This window comes from Aythya fuligula, chromosome 12 (genome assembly GCF_009819795.1).
Source record: "Aythya fuligula isolate bAytFul2 chromosome 12, bAytFul2.pri, whole genome shotgun sequence".
NCBI lineage: Eukaryota > Metazoa > Chordata > Aves > Anseriformes > Anatidae > Aythya > Aythya fuligula.
In genome coordinates, this window is record NC_045570.1 from 5645956 (window position 1) to 5670855 (window position 24900).

At 33.8% G+C, this 24900-nt stretch overlaps 1 protein-coding gene across 8 annotated transcripts in view; it reads right to left on the bottom strand.

Annotated features, from left to right (window-relative positions):
- Nucleotides 1-985: 985 nt before the first annotated feature.
- The window catches only part of RPGRIP1L (RPGRIP1 like), a 72658-nt gene continuing 48743 nt past the window's right edge, over nt 986-24900 (bottom strand). For all 8 annotated transcript variants that reach the window (XM_032195589.1, XM_032195587.1, XM_032195593.1 and 5 more), the window contains 4 exons: nt 17172-17355; nt 11065-11149; nt 5129-5262; nt 986-1400 (listed from right to left, as the gene is read on the bottom strand). In XM_032195589.1, coding sequence (XP_032051480.1) covers nt 1297-1400; nt 5129-5262; nt 11065-11149; nt 17172-17355 — 507 coding nt within the window. In that variant the 3' untranslated portion in view covers nt 986-1296. The remainder of the gene's footprint in view (nt 1401-5128; nt 5263-11064; nt 11150-17171; nt 17356-24900) is intronic.

Sequence of the window (24900 nt, forward strand, 5' to 3'; positions counted from 1 at the left end):
AGAACTCATTTTCCAGAGCTTTAATCACACAAAGAGGGAATGCCTAATTCTCTAAATGAAATGGTCTGTGATCACTGAAGCAGAGATTTAATATATCACGGCAAATTAGGTAGATTTTAATAAATTACTTATCTCTCTGAATACTTTACATATGCTTATAAAGAAACATAGCCTGTTTGCAAACAGTGGAAACCCACAGCCTATAAAACCCTTTGAAGAAAACGACAAATAAAAAAGTAAATTAAAAAATGAAATGTATTATATCCTCGTTCTCAAGAGACAATCCTTTTGCAGCACTGATTCACAGCTCCATTAAAAATATCAATTAAATCCTTCATTGAGATTGGTTAAAAGCTATAAAATTAACTTTCCAAGCTAGACACTGGTTATTCAGATACAACAATTCACTGTATGTTTGATATAAGTTCTAAAAGTGACAGAAAACAAACGAAAACGCAGTTGCCTGTCCCCACAGCTCAAACTATGTGAAGCAAAATCTGATACTTTATGGCTTCTTTTTGTGCTTTGACAGATGTTGGCTGAAAGTAAATCTTTTACTGTATAGAAAAATGATTGTGCCTGCCCTTCCCCCTACTTCAAATCATGATAATCATAAACAGCTGATTATAATGTTAGTAGAAGGGCAAAAGTTATTTAAAAAAGGTTGCAGTAATTTAATAAGTCCTGCAACTAGCCTCATTTTTTATATTTAATTGATAGGAACTGCATGCATCAAAGAAAACACATACTGAGATTTAATGTGCATAAAATGGATATTAGCATTTTAAAGAGGCAGATTAACACATTAATCCAAGTAATTTTCATATATTGCTTTTAATAAAATCTTCACAGTATAAAATTCTTAATGAGGCTAATCACAGGCATTCCATTTAGTGGGGTGATTAGGGATAACATAAAAGTATTTTTAATCAGTTTTCTGAGGCTTATGGTTTTTTTATTAAAAATTAAAAATTTGACTTGCATTTTTATTACTGTTTTATGTAGGAAAAAATGTTGAAAATGCAAATAAAGCACATCATTCAATCATGTAGGTATTAATTATTTACAAGACGTTGTCCATTGTGGAGAGATACTTAGCCTTAGGGGGGAAATATAAAAACAAACAGACTGAAAAGTATACAAAACTTTACAACTACAAATCAAGAGTCCTTTTCGTATAAATTATACATTAAATATACCGTACGAATTACAAAGATCTCATCTTTGAAGCACTATCAAGCATGTATTTACACTGGGAGAAGGAACTTCTGTAGGCAAACTTCCCTTTCATGCCTCCTAGTCATCTTTGCATTCCTCATAGACTGAACGCAGTGCATGGAGGGCTTCCACTGTTACTTTGAGCTTTCCAATTACTGCACTATCATCTTCTGCATCAAAAACTAGAAAGGAAACATCAGAAAACAGCATTAGTTAGTTTCATTAAAGGCTTTGGTTTTGTTCTGATAATTTTGCTCAGGATTTGGACAGATGAAAAGGCACCTAGCATATGCTTAAAAAAGGAAAAAAAAATAGCCTCCAGTTCTGGCACTCAGCCCTACATGATTTTGAGAAAGACCTCAGACAGTTTTCATATTAAATGTAATGGATGGTGCTCAGCCCACTGGAAACTCAGCGCTCTAAGAACTAGAAAGTACATCAGTAAAACTATTTTGAAGTAAAGAGAACTATCAGTATGAAAGCTGCCTATACAAATTGTTTATTTTTCATAATACATAAACAGATGTTCAGACTTCAGAATCTAAACTGTTAAAGACATGCATGTATGCTTATAAATACTAAGTAAAAAAATATACTAATGAATACATTTTGTACAGTGTATATATGACCAGGCCAAATTATTTGGTATTTCCCCTAGCCTAAACTATTTAACTACCTTCATTTTTGTTCATGCGTGTTTTAAAGTAGTATTTAAAAATTTTATTTTACAGAAATTAGCTAACATGATTTAAAATTGCTCTCTTCTACAGTATCTATGCAAGCCCTGAGGGCCATGTTCTCTGCTGCTTTGATTAAAAACATGCTGCTAACAGTCGAGAATGAGGTTCTTTCCCAGTTCTGCATAAAAAGTAATGAGGCTGCCTAACGTGACTCTAGGAGGAATTTGAATAAAAACAAATAATCTTGACAGCACGTCTCCTCAAAGCAAATTATACAGCAAAGAAATGGCAAGGTTATGTATTTATGAAATGGACTGGGATAAGTACTCTGGGAACTTGCAATGATAATGCATGCTTCAATGACTAGGCTGCTGGGACAGCTCAGAATAAGTTTGGGGAAACAAAAACCATCATTTACTTTGTTGACAGAGCTATTAGAGGACAGATGAGATGCTATTCTTACAGATCCAAACCATTTCACATATCCTTGGACAAATCATTCAGTGAACTGTCAGCTTAAAAAGCAAACTTCAGAGTGCATACATACATACATACATATATATATATATATATATATATGTATGTATGTATTTAACTTACAAGAACAGCAGGGTAACTACAGCTGATGATATCAGAAAATTATATTAATTCATTTTTTTTCTGTTTTAATATTGTCAAGTTATCTCTGAGGCATATATATATATCATATGCCTTTGTATAAGCTCCTTTACATCCAGCTTCTTGCTTTGTTAGCCTTCTAACTGCTTCAAGTTTCATATAGGCCACTTCCACCCAATTAACAATAAAAAGAACAAGATATGAACAAGGTCTATGTTTGCAGTCCTCAAAAAGAATGAAAGAAGTTTAGGGTACCTAACTTTTAAGAATGATTGGAATGTCAGCAGACTAAGTCTCCTCCATCTAGGTATATTCTTTTGCCCTCAAAGCAATATCCACTTCTGAAAATGTGTATAGTATTATTTAAGAATGCCATTTATTGTGCCACTACACAGAATTGAAATCTGGGTATAAAAGCATCCAGATCTTAAGAACAGGTCTTTTTACAATGATTTCATTCAAGTAAATGGATCGATATAGTCTACTTTTGCCATTATGTGATATATTGTTATGTAAAATTCATTTTAATTCTCTGAATGCTCTAACTATAAGAAAATATGCTTATGGATGCAAAAAAAAAAATCTAAACTGCACAGTGAAAAACAAATACCAATATATACAAATCACCTGCCAATTATCCTTTGTGTTTAGTACCTCTTTGGCAACGTTATACATTATCTTTCTCATATGGATTTTGGGAAGCAGAATATCCTAACCTACCATTTATTATTGATAGTAACTGTCAAGCATGAGTGTCTGCTCTTCAATTAACAGACAACATAAAGTTTGGTTTATTCCAGACAGGGGATTTCTAGTGTAGTGAAAAAGAAGCCAACAGTTTTTGTTTGCCTTTTTTGTTTTCCCTTTTTAAAAAAAAATCCTCTATATAATTTGTAAGCTTTAGTAGATTCTTACTGAGAAACAAATCTAGCATTTGCAGTGATGGGAAGAAGTGTGGGTAGGAATAAGAGTAAATGTATTTCTATCTGCTACTGTTATCACTTTCATAGGTACAACATACATAAGGAAAAAACAAGTTTGAATATCTTCTGATTAGGGGAAGAAATGATCCTCACTATCCCAAAGCAGCTGGCGTTACATAATAATGATTACCTAGAACAACTAATACTAAACAACTGTATCTTCTGTGTTCATAATCATCTCAGATGACAATTAGGAGTTCTAAGAGTTGCGTGAAAGGTGACTTTCAAGGGTACAAAATTAATTTACATCACTAATCAATCTTATCAAATGCGAATTATGACAAACAGGCCATAAAATCCAGAACACAAACAATTTTCCATAGCTGTGAAATACCTTTTTGGAAGAGATGTGCTTTTGAATATCTACTTGGAGAAAAATTATTGGTGGAGAAAAGATGAAGTGGTTCAGCCACAGTAAGAACTGCATCAAATCTGTCTATTATTTTTCCAGGGTACAGAAATTTGATTCTTAGAATTTTCTTTATCATGTTCCCGGAATTTCAATGCGTACTTTCGGTAATTTAGCTACAGCAAGGATGTAAATCATGCAGGATAACAGGAACGGATAAGAAAGCCTATTTCTTTCCCTCACCATTCAGCTCCCCATCACTCAAGGTATGGTAATTAGGCACAACAGTAGGAGTAGCAAGGCCACATTAGTGTGGTATTTGACTGGGGCTAACCTATAATTCCTGCTGTCACAAAGAATACCTTGCAAACATGGGCACACTGCCTCTAGGAATCATGTTGGCTCACCTTTATAGGAGAGTAACCTGTTGCTTTTTTTTTTTTTTTTTTAAACAAATATACTCTCAGCTTATTCTTTACTTAGCTTTACCACAGTGGGGAAGGAGGATGGAGCGGAACAGGTAAGGATGAAAATGCATACTTGATAACCCTGTCCCTGCTACGTTGGGGGTGAGGAAAGGCTAAGCCAGGAGGATAGTTTTGCTAGCTGTCTATTAAAGGACCAAATAACCTTCTCTAGTCTTCTTATCTGCTTTATAAAGACGTTATCACAAAACAGAGGAAATGGAAGATTCAACACCTCCTACTCGCCTCAACATGCTTTAATAAATCACAGTGAAAGTTCAGTCATGGTTTGTTACAGAATAATGCTTACTAAACTGACAGACCTAACAAAAGTCACCGGTATTTCATTTTGCCTCAAATATGTTTGATATGGAAGATGCAATCTTGAGGTACTCTGGGGATCATAAAATTACTTTCAACAAGATAAAGACATTAGCAATACAGAATTATTGACAGAAGTTTTAATAACAAAATAATACCTATTCACAGTCTTATTGGGTAAATATGATGTACAAAACAGAGAATCATAACAAGTAGACATGTCCTAAAAGTTCTTAGGTTTTATGAACTGATTATTATGAGCTGGGAATGCTGTTTTTTCTTCAAAGCACTTTTTAAGGAATAACAAAATTACACAGTTTTTGAAGACTTCTTCAGACAAATGTGGAGGCCATTAGAGGCCATGGAGGCCATTAAAGAAATTCTTGTTCAAAGTCAAACAACTACTTACACAGCAAAGCTTGCAGAGACAAGCAGAAATTGAACAAATAATTGGTGGTTATGGAAGGTTACAACAAATTAGCCTCTAAAACTTACCATCAATATCTTGCTCAATGACGTCCCTTTCCTTCTGGAATATCTCTCTCAAACTGACATAAGCAAACCCAATATCTTCACATTCAAGATCCTGTTCATCTTCTGGGGGATCGGTAACCACTGTAAACAGTAGACTAAACATAAGAAAAGATATATTTACATTCAGAAAGAGTTGAAAAGTATCACAAAAACACATTAGAAAGGCAAAAAACAAACAAACAAACAAAAAAATGAACTATTTTTACCAGATAAGCATAAACCAGATCTCTATTACTGATGTGCAACATTTTCCAAGAAAACAATAGTTTGGGAACCTTTTTTTTTCAAAATCTTCCCTCCTTCTTTAGCATTATTTATCAATACTAGAAGAACAGATAGAAGGACAGAGAATAGTCTAAGGATGAAAGATTTTTTTCACATTTCAAACTCCTAGCTCAGCTATTGAATAAAATGTTCAAGTCACTTAATTTCTTTACATCTTCCTCTGTTCATTAAATCAAGATTGTACCTATGTGCTTTTAGGAAAATTCATTTATAATCATTTTAAAGTAGCTTTTCTGTGTTTTTTGTTTGTTTGTTTTTAGATTGTTGACCTTGCCATGCATTAGATGTGAACAATTAAATGGCAAAAATATTCATTTTAGATTAAACATTACGTTTTGTTGGTTAAAACCTTTGACAGCAAAACTTGTAAGAAAAGTTCAATTACTTTCATTTAGTCATAAAATGGACCTGTATGATTGTTTGGGCTTGGATACAGAACATACTTATGAAGTAAAACTTTTCATTTGTCCCCAGTTAGGGTACTTCTGTTTGCAAAGCAAGCTTGGAACACGTTGGATTATTTTTGGACTGGACTAAACTAGACTGAAGATGTGCTCCAGGAGTACCCCTAATGCGCTGCACTGAAAATAGACACTCAGTCAATGGGATCAATTTGGAGTATTCTGAATTCTGAAAATCATCCTAAGAACTATGTACTTTGAATATCAGACCATTAGCAACAACTGCTTTGCTCTAGAGATTCTCTGTCTCCCACTGGTCCACACTACTTGATTATGCAGACCCAGTAAATCCTAAGCCATGCATTTTCTTGTCTTCATAATGAGTGGTGTGAGAGACATAAGTATTTAAGACAAACCATATCTAACATTTCCCTGCTATCAGAAATACTAACCATATTTAATGAAGTATTTCCAAACACCATAACACCATGTGCAAAGTATTTAGCTGAAAGTCACTGCGAGTTTTCACACATCATTAAGACACTTGTCAAGAACACTGTTCAAGTCCAGAACACATTCTACAAAACCGAACAGGAACCTAAAGGCAGTTCTCTCAAAATAGTACCTTTCTAATACTGTATCATGCATTCCCTGTTTCAAGTTGTACCTTACACTGCCATTTGTCCTGTAGTCATTCTCTCCGACCAATACACCTCCTATTTTACCTTAATTGTTCCATTATTGTTTTACACTTTAGACAACAATCAAACAAAACTAGCCACGAGTACAGCCTGGACACAAAAGCCGTCGTCTATTTATCATCCTGTTTAAATGCAAGCCTGTTTGTTGATCCCAAACATCTAAGTTGATCCCAACAACTATATAAAATATTTGCATTTCTTCTGCGAACTTAAATTACACTCATTGTACTCAAGTATAGTTTTACTGTTAAACATATAATTACAGTATTGTGCTGGAGCTGACTTGAGTTAGTGGCTTGTGCTGGGGCCAAAAGCACTGAGACTGACAAAATGACAGGAATTCTGATTTAACTACTTTTTTGGTATGTCTTGGCAATATTACTAAAACAGTGAATGCCTGTGAGATTTACAACCTAAAAATGTTCCAATAAGCACAATTCCAAAGGAGTAACAATCAAACTGCACAAAATCCAAGCCTATGGGAAAGACTATCTCAGACAAATTATAATCAAATCCTCCTAAAAGCCTTTAAGTATAGTAACAATGACTGCAATCTGCTTTTATAGCATTTTGGTTTTGTTCTGGCTTTTACTAAAAATATTTATTATTTTGATTATTAAATACTTGTTTATGGCTAAAAGCTGACATCTGTTGAAAGTAAATGTTGTTTTAAAAAAAGGTTCTAGAAACAAAAGAAAAAAAAGAAAAATATCACAGCTATTTCCAACAGCAGGTGGCTTGACGGAGTATAATGGATCTAACTTAAGATTTTTGGCACAGAGCTAAGGATGAGCATAAGTGCCAGAACTCAATCAAAATGGAAGAATTAATGAAGTGTTCAAGATAACTATTAAATGAAATAAAAACAAGTTAAAATTGTAACAAAGCCTGATAAAACTGTTGGGATCTGGGAACGGATCTATTCTGTTCTAATTCAGTGTCAATGTTGTATCAAATTAATGGGAGAAAACAGCTAGGCAATGATAAATAGGGGAAATAGTGCTGGATTAATTTTCATCTTTTAAGTGTACCAAATGAAAAATAATAATTGCTTCAACCTTAAAAATACGTTTTACAATGCAGCAGAAAAACCTGAAACAAACATTGTTATGATAGCACTTAAAGGTGTTATCACCAGCAGGTAATTTTGAATGCCTGGGAGAAGATGTGATGTTGGCAGATTTTGGTTCCAATTCTTTACTCAGATCAGCCATTTTTAAGCAGCAAGGAGAAATCCTTGCATATAATATATTAATGTGAAGCTAACACTGTATGTGTGTTCTATACTCTTATGATATGGATGTGTAGCTTTAACTTCTTTGGTGAACAATGACTTCATACAGTCAGTTTCTTGGTGCAGAAATCATTTCCTACCAAGAAACAATACACCTGTCAGGCTCAGCCTGGAAACCTCTCGCACAAACCTGTTCACTCTTGTTATCACAGCAGGGTGACTGTTATAAGAATGGATTCTTCCATTCTTCACACACGTCTCTTTTGACACTTGTCAGATGAGTATGTACTATATCACCAGGTCTGCAAGTACTGCAAGTATCATCTGGCATGAGGAATCAGGTACGTTTCTCTGTATGACCCAAATTTCCACACTCTTAAAATGCTGAAAGGTAACAGATGAACACAAACTGGGCAAACCATAAATGCAATTGAGTTCCAGTTATCTTAAATGGACTGGCTCAAATGCCTCCTTTTACTACCTGATTTAAAGACTTTAACATGGAAGTACATTAGGCTAAGATGATAAAAGAACAACAAAAAACTACTAATTTTGTACCATCCCATTCATTTTCACAAGGTTTTACAAGTACTATTAAGTATAGCTTTCTAACATAAAAAAGGAATATAAACTGAATCTCTATAATACAACAGCAGAAACAAAACATAAAGGCTACCCTTGTCACACAGCAGAGCTATAAGAAAAAGCAAGTGTTCTGACAAAATTTCCATAGTAATGATAAAGACATCGCCTGTCTGAAAATGTAGATAAAAACAAAGACGCTTGTCAAAAAAGAAGAGGCATCTTTGTGCTATGCAACAATTACCAACCTAAAAAGGATTTCAAGAGTCCTCCATGTCTCCTACCATCTCATGCTCATGTATTTTAGACTTTATATCATTCTATTTAGCACTGTATTTTCTTGATTATTTATACTGCTGAAAATACAAAGTGTTAAATACTGAATATTCTTGCATTTCCTGCCAATAAAGCCATTTATTCCAATATGGAACTAAAATCAACATTAAAAAACAACAACAACAAAAATCATGATTATTCCACACGATATACAATTGAAAAAAAAAAAGCAACTTCTTTTTAAGAAAATTTATCTTTTAATTTACAGTAAACCACACTCCCAATAAATAAACATACTTTCCCATATAAATGCCACATCAATATACATTTATTTGTTTGTAAGTATAAAGTTAAAGAATATAAAGCTGTGAAATTCATTATTCTCATGGTCTAACTGGTCCCCAATTCAATTATAGGACTATCACCTGGAGTTCTGGCTTAGCAGTAATTTTATTTATTCTATTCAAATTTTTCTTTTAACACTTGAGAATATTCATTTGTTTCAAAGGATATCCTTCAACATGACTCTGCTTTTGGAATAAAAAACATAGCAAACAAGGTACCTGTGTTTGTTCCAATATGGAATTAATCTTTATGAGTATCATTTCTAACAACATTTGTGACAAAAAAAAAAAAAAAAAAAAAAAAGTTCACCTGAAAACTTAAACACATAATACACTGACTTTGCTCCTATAATCTGGCACTGTACAAACACCAACAGAGTGTCAGGCTAACCCATGTGCAGACAATTTTCAATGATATTTATATCCTTGATAATTTGGTCTCCTGATCTTTAAAGCATTAGTTTAGTTCAGTTCCTGTTTCAGCTGAAAAAGCTCTGATACTAGTTTGTAAGGCCTGTGATAGAAAACATGTGCTGAAGATAGAACTAGGCCAGGTTTAAAAACGCGCAGAGCTGAAAACGTTTGGTGTAAAAGAATCTTTCCATAAGTTTGTTTCTTGGTGGTCCTCGTGCTAGGCTAAGGCAGGGAACTGGACTACTGATGAACCTCCTGCCTCGCTGTTCAGTCGACACCAAATCGAAACTTCACCACAGAACAGTTTGTTCCACGTGACAACAAAGAAAACAACCTACCTTGTAACAACATTATATGATGGTGAAAATAAAAGATGAATGCTTCTGCTCTGGAGAAAAAGCTTGCTGCTGTTACTTATTTCATACTAAAAATTAACTTTTCAATAGAACATATCTACATTAGATCTGGTGAATATTTAGTATAGATACCTAAGTATTTATTGGTGAAATTGCAACCTACAGACTAGCTAGTTTCCTTCACTAAATTATCCCCAAGGGGAAGAAAAAAAAAAAAGAGAAAAAAAAGAGTATTTTATCTTCAGTATCATTAAATTCTTAATATAGCATTTTCCCATTCTGTATGGTAAAGCAAATATTTTGCTTCACCAAAATATTTTGCTTTTTTTAAAGAATGAAGACTTTTTTTTAATATTTATCTCAACCTCAGAATGCTTTGGTGCGATATTTCCTATTCCCACAAAGCTCATTTCACAGTTTTCCCTGCTACATCTTGGTAAAATCTGTTAACAGGCCAAGGAACAGAACTCAACTTTAGAAGGGAAATAGAATGAAGATGGACCAGTCTGTCCTACTGCAGAGTGAATCTGTGTCTGGTGAATAAACAAGTATTTTAAAACAAAAACAAGTAACACCTATACTTCAAGCACAGTCAGAATGTATTCTCCTCTTCTGCAAATAAAATCAACCTTTAAATTAATAATAGTCCCATTTTTATTAAGATTGACCTTCAAGAGTAAACAGAATCAGCATTTGTTATTCATGTGTTCAAAGGAATGTGCATCCTATCTCAATCAAAACATCTGAATAAACAAGCTTATTATTACGAGCTCAGACTAGACCAATCCATACTCCTTCTCATAAGTATAAATACAATAGCTGACTACTAAATCAATTTTTATATAGGTTCAATTTATATACAAGGCTTCTGGAAATTCCAGAGCTAAGGAATACTTTCTGAAGCTTTTATACTTTTAGTTCTTCGAATTCAGAAAGCAAAAGACGTATTACTGTGATAGATGTGCTTTAAAAGTTCATCATTGATAGAATGCTGAAGACAGAATCTCTCTTTTGTGAAACATGACTTAACAAAAAACAAAACACAGCACTAAAACAACATTAAGAGAGATAGCAACGTTCCACGTCACACAAACCTATTCAGGGAAGAAACGATTATCAATCACCACATCAGAACATAGGTATAATTCCCAGCTGAAACAAAATTCTCTCTTGTTCGTTAGTTACGTATTAACTTCTCTTGGGTATTTCCTCAATACAGTCAAAGAACAAGGCAAGCCAAATGGCAAAACGTAAAGCATTCTTTACAAAGACCTTTTATGGAGTTTTTCAGCACTAATATGTACCTGTCAGCGTTTAGATCTGGTTTTTGAAGTATAGACTTGAGATACTCTCTTCTTGCACGATTGTTTGCCTTATCCACATGTATCACTGCAAAGCAAATTGGAATTAATATAATTAGTTACCGCCTGTTTTTCATCTTCCAGGAGAAAAAGCGTGAAGAAAAGAACAAAGAAAAATAAACATTTCATTCCCTTGTCTTTCCTAAGGAAAAGCAACAACGCTAGAATCAAATTTGAAAGGTCATGTGATCTAATGGCATGTCACCGGCGGTTCTATGTGCACGCTGTCAGAAAAGATACAAGCAGCATCTAAGCATGCCACATAGCTGTCATTTTCTGTTAATGGCAATAGCAGTCATGATTTTAAAAGCCAGTGGTCTTTACTGCTTTGTATTTGAAGGGATTTAGCGCATTTTCTTCCACTGAGGAAGCTAGTGATAATGATAATGTATGGCAGAATGCTTGTCCTTTTTGACAGCCTCAGTAATTTAATCCTCCTTTCCTGCCACAATATTTCAATAAGAGAAACAACTAGACCAATGGACGGAAGAAAATCCACAGACCGGGGAGTGTGTGCAAATGCTCTAAAAGCCTCTTATTGTTTTAATTTAAAATAAAAACAAGAGACCCAGAGTTTAATTTTTGTACCATTAATATAACCTAGAGTGAAAAATAGTCTAGATTTGGACAAACAATAAAATAATACGAAACAGGGTTTTAGGAAATTTGTTACAACGTTTTTTTGGGAATCTTGTATTAAGAAAGTCACTTCTTTTCACACATGGTATCAGCCTACAAGTATTAGAAGAACTTAAACTACTGTGAAGGACTATAAAAAAATTCTGGATGTGAACAACAACGTTAAAGGAATTACACATTTTTGTTTTTTAAAAAGAAGTTAGAAACATAGCTGAAAAAAAAAATAATACTAGGACAGAAATATAACTTTCTGGGAAATAAGCATAGCTCCTAGGAACATTTTGCATTTATTTTAGAGAACAGGAGTAGCAGCTAGAAATTCGGCTCTCTTTAAATTCCAGCATCTTTATTCCTACCATGGCTCACTCTGTCACTGCAGGAAAAAAAATATGACAATCTCCACTTTTCCTTCACTCTGCACATCATGTTAAGGGTTCTTTTCCTTTGTGCTGACAGAATCTGTTATGAATTTCATACCCTCCTCTACTATCCAAAGTAAACTTATCCGTATAAACAGAAGTTATTACCAGCAAGGATCAGGGAGTATCGGAATATAGGCATACAATATAGAGATAAGAAGGCTCAAATTAACTCCTTGCAAAGGGATTTATTGGTGGTCATATCCCTATCAAAGTCCTTCTAGGAAGCACATCATGCAGAGCCACTGTTCTTCCCATTTGCCTAAAGCTCCTCAACTCTTGCCTGGCCAGCAGAACCGCTACTAGAAATCAGCACTTTCAGACAACAGCCAGGATCTGAATCACTCAATGGAAGGAACCTTTTTTTCTAACACCTTTTTCCCTACTAGTAGAAAGCAAAGCACTGGTGTTCCATCTTGGGATCCTTAATTTCCACCCACAACACTGTTACTTTCTTGGACAGGTTAAAAAAAAGCTATTACTGCCATCTGCTTTTCTTTTGGGTATGTGGATGACTTTCCACATGTGCTCCTCTCATGGCCAAGTCCTCCTGGGGCCACCACAGGAAGTGATGGGGAGGCAGCAGGGAGACAGATGGACAGCCAGAGAACTTCAAAGGAGCTGTCACATCCACAGACTCTTCCCTTCCCCATAAGCATTCCAACTGGAACTTCCTAAGTTTACTAATTGTGTATCTAAAACAATTTTACATGGAAGTCTATTTACAAACCTAAAGAATTTGAATTCACTTCAGTCAGTGGAAAAATTCATACTAGCAAGTAAAACATTCAGCACAAGAACTCCATTCAAATCAGGAAAAATGATTAACTGCAGTGAAAAGAAACTTACATTTTTAGATAACGATGAATAACATACTTTCATATCACCCCTAACTACTGCTTATAACACTGAATAATAACACTGCTCCAAGGCGTGGAACATCTCATATTTCTATCCAATTAATTGCAAAAATCATCCAAAATTAACTTGTGACAGTTTGCATCTAAAATTATAATTTTTAAATTTGTCCTGAAGAAGCATTAAAACCTGAAAGATTAGAATGCCCCTGAACCTTGTTAAAAGCCACTGCAATTCTAAACATTAACATAGCTGGCTGTGTTACAACATACTTTTTTCATAATTCACTTTCTAACAGAACTAAATGAGTCTGTTTTGAAGCAGAGGTTCATTACAATGATGGAAAAACAATGTCTCATACTGTGTTGAGCCTTAATGGAGAACAAGAATAAACACCAAGAAGTATGACTATGTTTCTGATACCAGGCCTTTCATTTGAATTATTCTGAAGAAACCAGCCATTTTTTAAGGGTATGGAACTTCAGAAATTTATTTTCAATGAAAATAAAACCCATCATCTTCCTCCCCACCTTCCCTACTCCCTTTGGTGAAATTGTACTTTGGGCTGTCCAAGTAACCACCTGTTCACTGAGAAAGTTGTCTGATTAAGGAACTCAAAATCTTTGGAAGATTTCAGAAAATTTTCTTCTGCTGCTGTCTGTTCTCTAGAATCATTGCATACAGTAAAAATGGCACATCTTGCATCTTCTGTTACCTTCTAGTAGCTTTCCTGCCATCTCAGCATTTTTGTAGTTAAATCTTCATATTTAATACAACATGAAAGCTTTTTCTTAACATTTATGAACTGTCCTTACCTTGTTAATTAACGTAATTGTGGCTTTTACAAGGAAAGTATTCCTTTTACTGAAATTGAGTCCAATATCAACAGATGCATTTATATGAGTGTAACTGAGCTTTGTTTTCCTGAAGCAACTGATGATTCCCAATGTTTCTCAGATGGCAAACTGCTATTACGTTCAATTTAAAGTTATCTATTGTGACATGACTGTAAGTATTTTCCAGCACACAATTTTAAAGTACGTTAAAAAATTAAAGTACGAACACATTGCTTATAATGATCTCTAACACTTCCTAACATCATACACAAATTAAGTCCTATCAAAGATGTGAATCTTTATTTATTTATTTTAAAATAAATTACAGGACAGAATCATGGTGTAAGCACATTTTGGGAAGTTCCCCTTTTCTCTGAGTTCATGGGATTAGGGTGTTTGGGAGCATTCTTGGGTATTCTGATAACTCTTAACACCTCCTCTCCTCAAAAAGTCATAGTCAAAATAAGTAATTAATGTCAAATTACATACTCTAACCACTTGTGAAAAGGGAAATTCATAAGGTCTTCTCTGTCCAGATAAATGTAGATCTACTCTATTGTTTTTCAGCAAGATTCCATTAATCTTCTGGTATATTACATATGAAGCAATGAAAGTGAAGGATATGCAAAAGGTATAGAAACAATACATCTGGTTTTTATACAAAGAATCTAATGGAGCCTTCTGTATCATCTAAAACACGTTTAAAACACTCAAGCTGCTCAAGTAATAAATAATAAAAAATATTTTATATATAATTAATGATTTCTTAGGTTACTTATGGATTTACCATGTGTTTTTTTTCTATACAAAATCTAGAAGACTATCAGTTTCCTTCAAATCTCAAAGTAAATTTCTTTCTCCCCATGCAAATCTCATTTTTATTAAAGAAAATATTCAATTAACCTCAAATATTCAACATACTCAAATCTAGCTAGACATAATAACACAATATTAGACAAATAAATTCTGTGATTCTGTGTGAAATAAGAGATGCAGTAAAGCCATAGTAAACACACATGCAGATTTCATTACTACTACCTTACTAGCTTTCCAACTGACATTATCAAACAGCAGACATGGATTTTTCTTCTCTTATATGCAAAACTAACCTTAAGTAAAAATTATATAACCAATTATCTAAGCACAACTCTGCAATTAATAATCATGGTAGTATAACGCTGCAGAATACAAGCCTGGAGCTGCTAATAACCACATTCTGATATTTGTTTGTTAGGCAATTTTGAAGTTTAAACATTTCTACACTTGAGCAGCAAACAGAAAGATCAATTATCAAGCCAAGTTTTAACTAGCAGAAATAGTATAATACAGCATTACCAGTTCAGAAAGCCTTATGAATTAGGCTCATGAATTAGCCTTATGCATCAGACTCTGCAGAGCATAATAGTGTCTTCCAATATCCCAGCTTGAAATGCATTTAAGTTTCATCGTTGTCTTAAGAGACTGAAATTTCATCTTGTACTCATCTCTGTTTCTACTTTCCCACTTTTAATGTATCTGCCCTAAATTGGCTATGTTTTGCTAGTTCTACTTTGTGTAGTCAGTACTTAAAAAAAATCTAGTATTATGCTTAGATCATACCCAAAATACACAGGAATCAAAAGATTGTGCAAGAATTTATTTTTGTACCTCCTGAATGCTTCTTATATGCAAAGCAATGAGAACTCAAGAATGATGAGAAATTGAAATTGTTAGACAGCTTTCTTTTATTGGCTTAAGGTGTTATTTCAATGAGGTTTTACAAATTTGATTTCAATAATGTCTTCCTATCTAGCACATTTGGAAAAGTGTTTACAGCAACTAGCAAGATGAGCATTGTTAAAATAAAAAGTTATTTACTTGATGTCTAATGTCTCTTACATGATGTCAGAAATCTCACATTTTTAAAAGCAGGCAGGCCTCAGTGAATTAAATTCAGTCTGCAGTGTTTTGTAAATAAAGGCATACGACTGTCTTTTTCAAAGTTACCAAACTTAACAAAATATTGTGCCCCAGCCTTTATATTTCCTCTCAAATTTGCAGTCACCCTATGGTCAAGAAAATGTGGCTTGACGTGACTCAGAGTGCACTTGCAGCCCAGAAGACCAATTGCATCCTGGGCTCCATCAACAGAGGCAAGGCCAGCAGGTTGAGGGAGATGATTATCCTCCACTGCTCTGCCCTTGTGAGGCCCCACTTTCTGTGGCCTTCAGTACAAGGAAGATACGGAGCAGGTCCAGAGGAGGGCCACAAAGAGCATCAGAGGGCTGGAACACCTCTTCTGTGAAGAAAGGCCAAGAGAGCTGGGGGTGTTGAGCCTGAAGAAGAGAAGGCTCCAGGAAAACCTCACTGCAGCCTTATAAGGAAGATGGAGAATAACTTTTTACTCAAGCAGGATAACTAGAGACAAGGGAAATAGTTTTAAAATGAAAGAGGGGAGATTTAGATTAGCTGTTAGGAGGAAGTTCTTCACTCAGAGGGTGGTGAGGCACTGGCCCGGTGTCCTGGTTTCAGTTAGGACAGAGCTGGCATTCTGCCAGGTACTAGGAAGAAAATTAACTCTGTCCTAACTGAAACCAGGACACCCAGGCTGCCCAGAGAAGCTGTGGGTGACCCATCCCCGGAGGTGTTCATGGCCAGGTTGGATGGGGCGCTGGGCAACCTGATCTAGTGGGTGGCATCCCTGCCCATGGAAGGCGAGTCGGAACTAGGTGATCTTTTAGGTCTCTTCCAACCCAAGCCGTTCTATGATTCTATGAAAAACAAACGTAGTAGTATTAGACATTGCTAAATAATTCCTATTTCAAAAAGTTCTTATTAAAGGAACACTGAATATTCCTTAGTGATGTTCTAGTCCAATTACATATTTTCTCTTTTGAACTGTATTTGTTGTACATGGTTATGTGGAATGCCTTTCTTCTGCTGTATCATCACGTACCAACAGAAACATCATTTCCTCATGTTCTTTGAGAAAGAATACGTAACTTTAACTTTAAAAATTAACTTAAAATCTTAAAAATGTAATTTAAAATCTAACTTAAAAAATTACAGGCTAACAGGATGTTTACATATATTGTAATGTTATCACTTCATACAGCAGCCTACTTCAACAATTGATTTTATACTTGCTAATCGCATCCCTAGCATTTCTAAAAACACTTGTAATGTTTCCTAAACTATCCAGGAACAAAACAAATACAATTAGTACACAGACAAATCCAACTATAACATAGAGGAGATATCGACGGGCTTTTCCAAAGACAAAATTTAAGAGAGGAAAGAAGAAAGACATTATACTTACCGTTGCTGTAGTTATAGTGAACCCTCTGACCAATTGTTGGCTTTGGAAGTGACACTGGGGTCTCCTCTACAACTAAGTTGTATAATCTGCACTCTACAAACAGCTGTTGTATTGTTTCATCTGCTGCAATTCGTGACTCAGTAAGACCAAGTGATATAATTTCAATCCGGATTTTTTCAGTTGCCTATTTAAAAACAAACCACAAACGCAATAAAAATATTTTTCATTTCTTGAAGTGTTAACTAAAACAAATATACATGTATGTAAATCACTGGGTATTTTGAATGGTTAACACTGCTTGATTGATTTTGACATAGACACAATATGATTCTAAAGCCCCAGGGTTTGTAGTCAAGAGCATCATTGCAACAGATCCTGATTTACATGCAGTGTTGAAATACTTTTACAATAGTCATACTCTACTGGAGGAGATTAAGTTAAGGATATCTGCATTTATAAATGGTATCTGAACCACAGACTTCAGCTGCTGTTATTTTTAGCTACACAACAAAGTCTTTTGTATCTTAATTCTGTAGTTGCTTGAAATAGTCTAAGCAATACCAGGTATCAATGTTTTCACAATGAAAGAAAATTAATAGATGTGGTGCCTACTGCAGACTATTCTACAATTATTTTGATGAAAATCCATCAAGTTACGAAGTACTTAAGCATGTAAAGTAACACTGTACATACATGGAACTCAGTTTCATATACTCAACTTTTCTAGTAATATCAAATGCGCATTGAAGAGGTAAAATTAACAACATGATAATAAAAGTAATATCCCAATTGGTCTTCATCAGAACCCCTTATCATATATATATAAAAAAAATATTTTTTTTAAACTATAATGACATTTTTCTATTACTCATATGAACTTGTTTCATACCACCCAGCAACATCTGTATTATTTGTGTACATAGAAATGTTAATAAATTTTATTGTGTTTAAATGGAAATGTCACACTCATCAGAAGGAGTCACAAATATTTCCCTAAGTAACTCTGTAAAAGAAAGAAAAGCCACTATGGTTTCAAAATTGGAGAACATAGGTGAGCATTCAAAGATGAGACTCTTCAAATAATAAACAGAGATCCCTGCAGTTCAGAAATGTCAAAAAAATTGAGTTCTTTTCAAGTTCATAACTTTATTAAAATTATTTCCCCTACTTGGAAATATTCTGACAAATTTTTATGGTAAATATAAATCATTTGAAGTAAAATTATATTCAAAAGATCAGCTTTCTAGATTCAGTTAGAACTGCAAATCAATATTCTAATTTATTATGGAGATAGCTTATGCTTTTCCAAGCAAATTATATAATTAATCAAACTGAAAAGCAGGTGTATCCTACTGTAAAAATATCCATCATATAGAACAATTTCCATTGCTGTCAAGCCCTTTCAATATTTGATGAAGTAATTTTACCCCCTCCTTTCAAAAGACATTTCCTTTTATTATGTATCCTAAGACACTTTAACTAAAAACCCAAATCTGAATATTTCAATAAGGTTGTTTTATTATTCAGTAGATTCATGGAAATTTTACTAGGATGACAGAGAAAATTCCACACCATTCTGTCTCCACTAATACAGGTACACGGCTTCAGCTGGCAATATTACTAGGATTAGCATAGAATGATGAAATATTTAAAGGAATTTTTTTTTTTCCAAAATCTAATAAATCAAATGACTGCCAAATGTCATTAAAGTGATGGTCTTTGACTTGAATATGCTTTTCATATTCAAATTTGAAAAGAAAGAGATGAAAGCCTGGAAAGGTTACTCAGTTTCAACTAATAACCTCAAGCACTCTACATTCACATGCATAAAAAATGAAATTGGCTCCATTGTCTAATTTTACTTCAGAAACAACTCCTTTTTTCTTGCACTGAACAGATGTATGAGCATCTGTATTTAAAGTGATATGCTGAATGGTTTTGTTCGCCCCAAAGTATTTAGTAGTTATGTCAAACTAGTTTGTACACAGACAAGTAGTTTATGAATCAAGTCCAAATTCAATACCCTGTATTACAAAGTATTTCTTTTACGTAACTTAAACTTGTTTGACATATTTAACCCTTGTAATTGCACACTGCAGGCAAAGAATATTGCAGTTTTTCTAGGAGGGCAGAATAAATCAGGTATTGATGGCACTTTGTTAACTTAGAACAAAACAAATAACCGAGTCATGCCACTACAAAATTGCAAAAAAAAATAAAAATTACTTTAGAGCTAAACAGTCAAAAATATTTTAAGGTCTGGTTTTATTAATCTTAAACAAAGATACAGCATAAATAAAAGAGAATACAAGCTCATTAAAATATTTGCAAATAAAAATACAGAAGTGCTTAAGAGCAGCAAAGCTGTATTTCACTACTAATATAAAAATGGTCATATTATGTAGCCGCGGTGAAAATATGTCGTATCCAATATATGATAGGAATTAATATTTAACAACAACCAATTACACTTCTGTGATGCATAGTGTAGTATTTTCTTTTCTTTTCCTAAGGTCTTCCCTCCCCCCCTTCCTCCTCAACTTGTTCTTATTTATTAGGTACTATGCAAGTGAAAATGGAAAGTTTGTCTAGATCAATTACTTTGTGCAAATAATTCTATTTTGAGGTGAATACAATTATTCTTTAAACTTAATATTTAAAACAACAATTTAATATGATTTTTCCTCTAACAGAGAGGCTGGAAGTACATATAAAAATAGAGAATACCAAATGCTTTAAAAGAGTGGCTCTCAGAAACTGGTTCAGGGCTTTTATTTCAAGTCAGGAAAACAAAAAAACAAAACATGGGAAATATTCTTAGTCTGTGGAAATATTCTCTCTTCCTGTGCAATTCAATATCAACTATGTGTAACTAACATTAACTAAAGATTTGCAAGAATCATTGAATTCATTCAACAAAGTCTGGGATTAAGTCAAGTACTAATGCACTGGACATGACATCAGAATTTAAAGTCCCAATGTAACTTTTCTCATTTGTCTGATATCTGAGATTAATAAAGCTTAGTCTATTTCCATAGCAAGTCGACTACCATATTCAAAAAGATGTATATACCATATTTCAGTTTTCTTTTTGGTCAGGATATTTAAGCAAAGGTTTGCACTGGTGTTCAGAATGCAGTAACTTTTCATATCAGGATCAACACCCTCTACTTATGTGTTTTCCCTGTAAGTGTGTAAATGTGAGGAAATAAAGAGGGATGTAACTATGTCCATTCTTCAAACAGAAGGAACTTAACCTAAGTGCATGCACTTTAGAATCTCCCCAAAAAAACAGGGGCAAGGAGGTCTCTCCTTGTTCTATAGCTCTTTTAGAGTCAGACTTACTGGGAGGAATGCAAAGGCACGTGGCTTTCCCACAGGATCACTGGCCTTTGCCGTGTGCTGGGAGGAGAATGCAACACTACAGGGTTAGCATAGGAACAAGGTTCAGTGCAATCCCATCAGCTCTTTCTAGAGCTAGGAGTACACTAAAGAAGAAAACAGTTTGTGATAATTTTTGCATTAGCACATCTCTGCTGCCTTTTTTTCTAGCGCATAGAGTCCAAAGTGACCATTTTCAGAGCATGACTTTGTCTTTAGTATCTTCAAAGGCGTGAATTACTTGCTACAGCTTGAGACAATTCTATGATTGAATATTGCCTCTTCTGCACAAATCTGTACCATGCCCACCAATTCACCGTATTTTTTTTTCCCAGAAAAGACCATTTCTAATTCAGTACAAAACACTAAATATTTTAGAAAATACTATGGTACTGAGGGATCTGAAGCTCTCCAACCACAACCACACACCTGAACTTTTTGCACATTGCTCATAATACTAACTTTTGATCAATTGAACAAAATATTGTCTTTTTTGCCTCCAAATGGCTTGCCACCCCAATCCTTTCTGAAGAATTAACATAAAACTGTTCAATGTTACTCCCGAAGATGATTTATTTTCTTAACATTTCTTATTGCAATTTGCCTGCAGCAGTGCCTCAACTAAGAGTTTGTAAAGATAAACTGTTTCTGGGAAATAATAAATGGAAAAAAAAAATAAAAATAAAAGCAAATATATCCGGACCTGTTTGACCGCTAAGATATAAATTTCCTTAACTGATAAAATGAGCAACAAATATCAAATCTCAAAGCCAGTTAGCTTCATATCAATATAAATTCATCACACAATTACTTAATTCAAATGCTTTGTAAATTAAAAATATCTTTAATTTCACAAGCAAGCATGATCCTCAGGTGAATAAGCATAAAAGACAGAAGAATTCTCAATTTAAAGAGCTGTTACTTCGTACATTTCAGCTACATTAATACTCATCAACATTTAAGCTACAGAAATAGGATGAAATAAAAAAGCAGTATTATATAAAATTACACAAAACCAAACATGAGAGGATTCCTGTTTATATATGCATGTATTTTTCTATATGCGGATCATAAACTTGATTTCAAAAATAAAATAAAATAAAATAAAATAAAATAAAATAAAATAAAATAAAATAAAATAAAATAAAATAAAATCTCTATTTGAAAGTTAATCCATTTAGGAAAAAACGCCTTAGTATGGGAAGAAGGTATCAGTATAGCATTTTCATTTGCTAAGAGGGTAACTATAGTGACAGAATATATCAAAGCGCACATTTTTAATACAGTTGTTCTTTTTATTTAGAGGCTTAATATATAACATTTGATACTGTTCTCCAACCTCCCATTAGAGTATCGTATGGGGACCATATAGATGCGTATAAATGAATGGAATTGATTCTCTTTCATATTACCCATAGCACGCAACAACTTCTGCTTGGTGATATGTTGCAGCTAATCAAAACTCAAGTCTAGTTTCAAATCCCATGCTATGCTTTTTAGGCCTCCAATTAGAAAAAACAACAACTTATTTCTACTTGTGAAATGACCGTAACTTACTTCCATGTCAATGAGCTCTGATAAATATAGCCTCCCAAGTGAGAACTGAGGAGCATTCATATTCATAACCACAGTAAACATTACCAGCTAGGTTAAAAATGGCTCCTGTTGATGATTTTCCTATGGGCTTATATACTCAGTCTTAAGTCTTTTTACTGAATTTAGCATTCTGAATGATTAGCTTTAATTGTTATGCAAAAAGTAATGTGTTACCTTTACTTAAGGTAAAGGTAGAGTCTTAAGAGACTGAAGACTGCGGTTTTGAATCATTTTAAAAGCTGTGTTTTGTTGTTGTTTTTTGGTATTATTTCTCCCTTTTCTCTCAGTTCTCCCATCAAGACCAATGGCTTGTAAACATGCTTTTAATTATTACTTCAAAGTTTATTTGTCAAGCACTAGAATTTGTAAATTCATTATTTCAGTGTAATACGCAATCAAACAGGGTCCACATCACGCTTTTATCAGTAGGAAAAAAAAAAACAAAAAAAAAACTTAGGCTTCTCCCAGATCCTTCAAGCTTGCTTTCTTTCACCTGAGTTCCTGCCTAATAGTGACCATGCTGTAGCCAACAATTATTTTAAGGTGGAGAACAGCATAAGCTGATTTTTAATCTTAGACCTATCGGTACTCTTTGAAAATAGTGACTATAAAGCTTTTACTAAAGTACCATTTACTTACTAACAGCTCTATTTCATAAATTCTATTTCCTTTTTCATTAAATATACTGGTGAAATATTCTTACTTCCCTAGTTTCTTAAAAAAGAAAGCACAAAGCAGCTAAGGTTAGATCTAGACAAGACCAAGAGAATACTAAAGAATTAGTATTTATGACAAAGTAGAATCACAGCGACTCAACAACACAGGGTAATATTAAAAACCTAAATTTTTAGATCCATAAATTCAGATTGGGTATTCACAGAAAAGGCCGGTTTAAGACAAGCATCGAGTACTCAGGAATTTTCCTGAAGGTCCACCAAAGGTATTAAAGTTGTGCAGAAAATAAATTTAAAAGAGGAATTGAAGAAACCAAAGTTTAAAACTGTAACACAATGTAAAACACAATGTAAAACTGTAACACAGCGTCCAAATCACTTTTTTTTTTTTTTTTGATGAATGCAGGTATTTCATAGGAGGATGTGTACTATTTAGCTATCTGTACAAAAATGACATTTTAAAAGGAAAAGTATTTATTGTTTCCCTATACATATAGGGAATTTATATAGGGATTTATATTTAAATCTACCCAAATTTTCAATAACATTTCTTTTTCCAGGTGAGCCACAAGGAATTGGTGTTGCTTTTTACTAGTGTTTAAGAGAGACTTTAATGTCAACATTAATTAGACCCAGAGATGTAACCTTGCAGGAGCCAATAAGGACAGTTTTCAATAAACTGCTATTAGTGCAAGATAATGCACTCACAGCATCAGCAATGAAAAAGAGAGACGTAAACACTCCTAAAGCAAGGAATGGGACTACCACAGAATACATTGTTTTTGCCAGTAATTGCTTTATGGGCACATTTTAAGAAAACTTGGAAGCTGACAGCAGTAAATTTTATTGTGATAACCGAATGCTTTATCATCTCCTATACAGATAAAGCGTAGGCATGGGGGTGAAGGGGAGGAGGGATGAGAGAGAAAAGCCTTTTTTTTTTTTTTAAATATAAAGACCATGCCACAGAAAATGCAAATTCCCAGTTTTGATGTCTATTTTGAGGATCTGAAACAAGGCTTTTAATCAATGTATTATACATCAAATTGATAATGTTAACTTCTGATTATTCAAATGTATGAAATATTCATAGAGAACTGTCCAAACTTTTACATTTCTCAGACTTCTTTTCTCTATTAATTATCATGCCTGGAAGCTTTTTAGTAAAAGCAGCAGCCATCAGCCTGACTGAACCTGACAAGCTAGCAAGGCCCAATTACACTGGCACTCGGTGGCACTTTGATGTACTGGAAACGAAAAGAGATAGGGGCAAATTGTATAGAACATTATGTTAATGACTTGATTTAATCCAGCCACTAAACTTTATGTAGCCTGTTAAAAAAGATGCTAACACTAATTACGCCACTTTGGAAAGGAAAGAAGGGGACAAGCATTTCATACCGACAAAGTGAACCTCATAAATGTTGTAAATGAAATGAAACAAAATGAAGTAATCTATGATTAATTATACATCATAGACAAGAAGAAAAGAGAAAGAAGCAAGTGGTATAGCTAAGTACTGGAAAATCTGTTAGATTCCCTTTATGATCAACATATCTAAGAAATAACCATGGACTGTCTGATTTGCAACATGCAAAAAAGAAACAGTATGATCTTAAACGGCTTAAACAGTTTGGCATACAACTCAGATTCATAGGATAATTAGCATAACGATCACTAAAAATCACAAGTCTTATTTACAGTGTTTGATTACCAGCAGGATATTTATCTCATAAGATAAAAGGCACTGATTTTTAGTCTTTTAAAAAATATGAATTCGATCTCAATTGTCACATGCTGTATTCTGCAAAGATTTCAAATACATCAATGCATAACTTTAACCTGAAATTTGTATCAGTTGTGTTGCTTTAATAGCTTATAGGTTTTTGTTGTCTTATCTACCCTTCTTGAACATGCACTGTTACTTGAAGAACAAATCTGAGATGACAGAAATCAATGAATCTGAAATGAATCTACACTCAAAATCCTCTCCAAAATATTTTAAAATAATTTTCATAAAATACAAGAGTACTAGGGATGTATAGATCGACCCTATTATAGTTTGACTTAACAGTGAC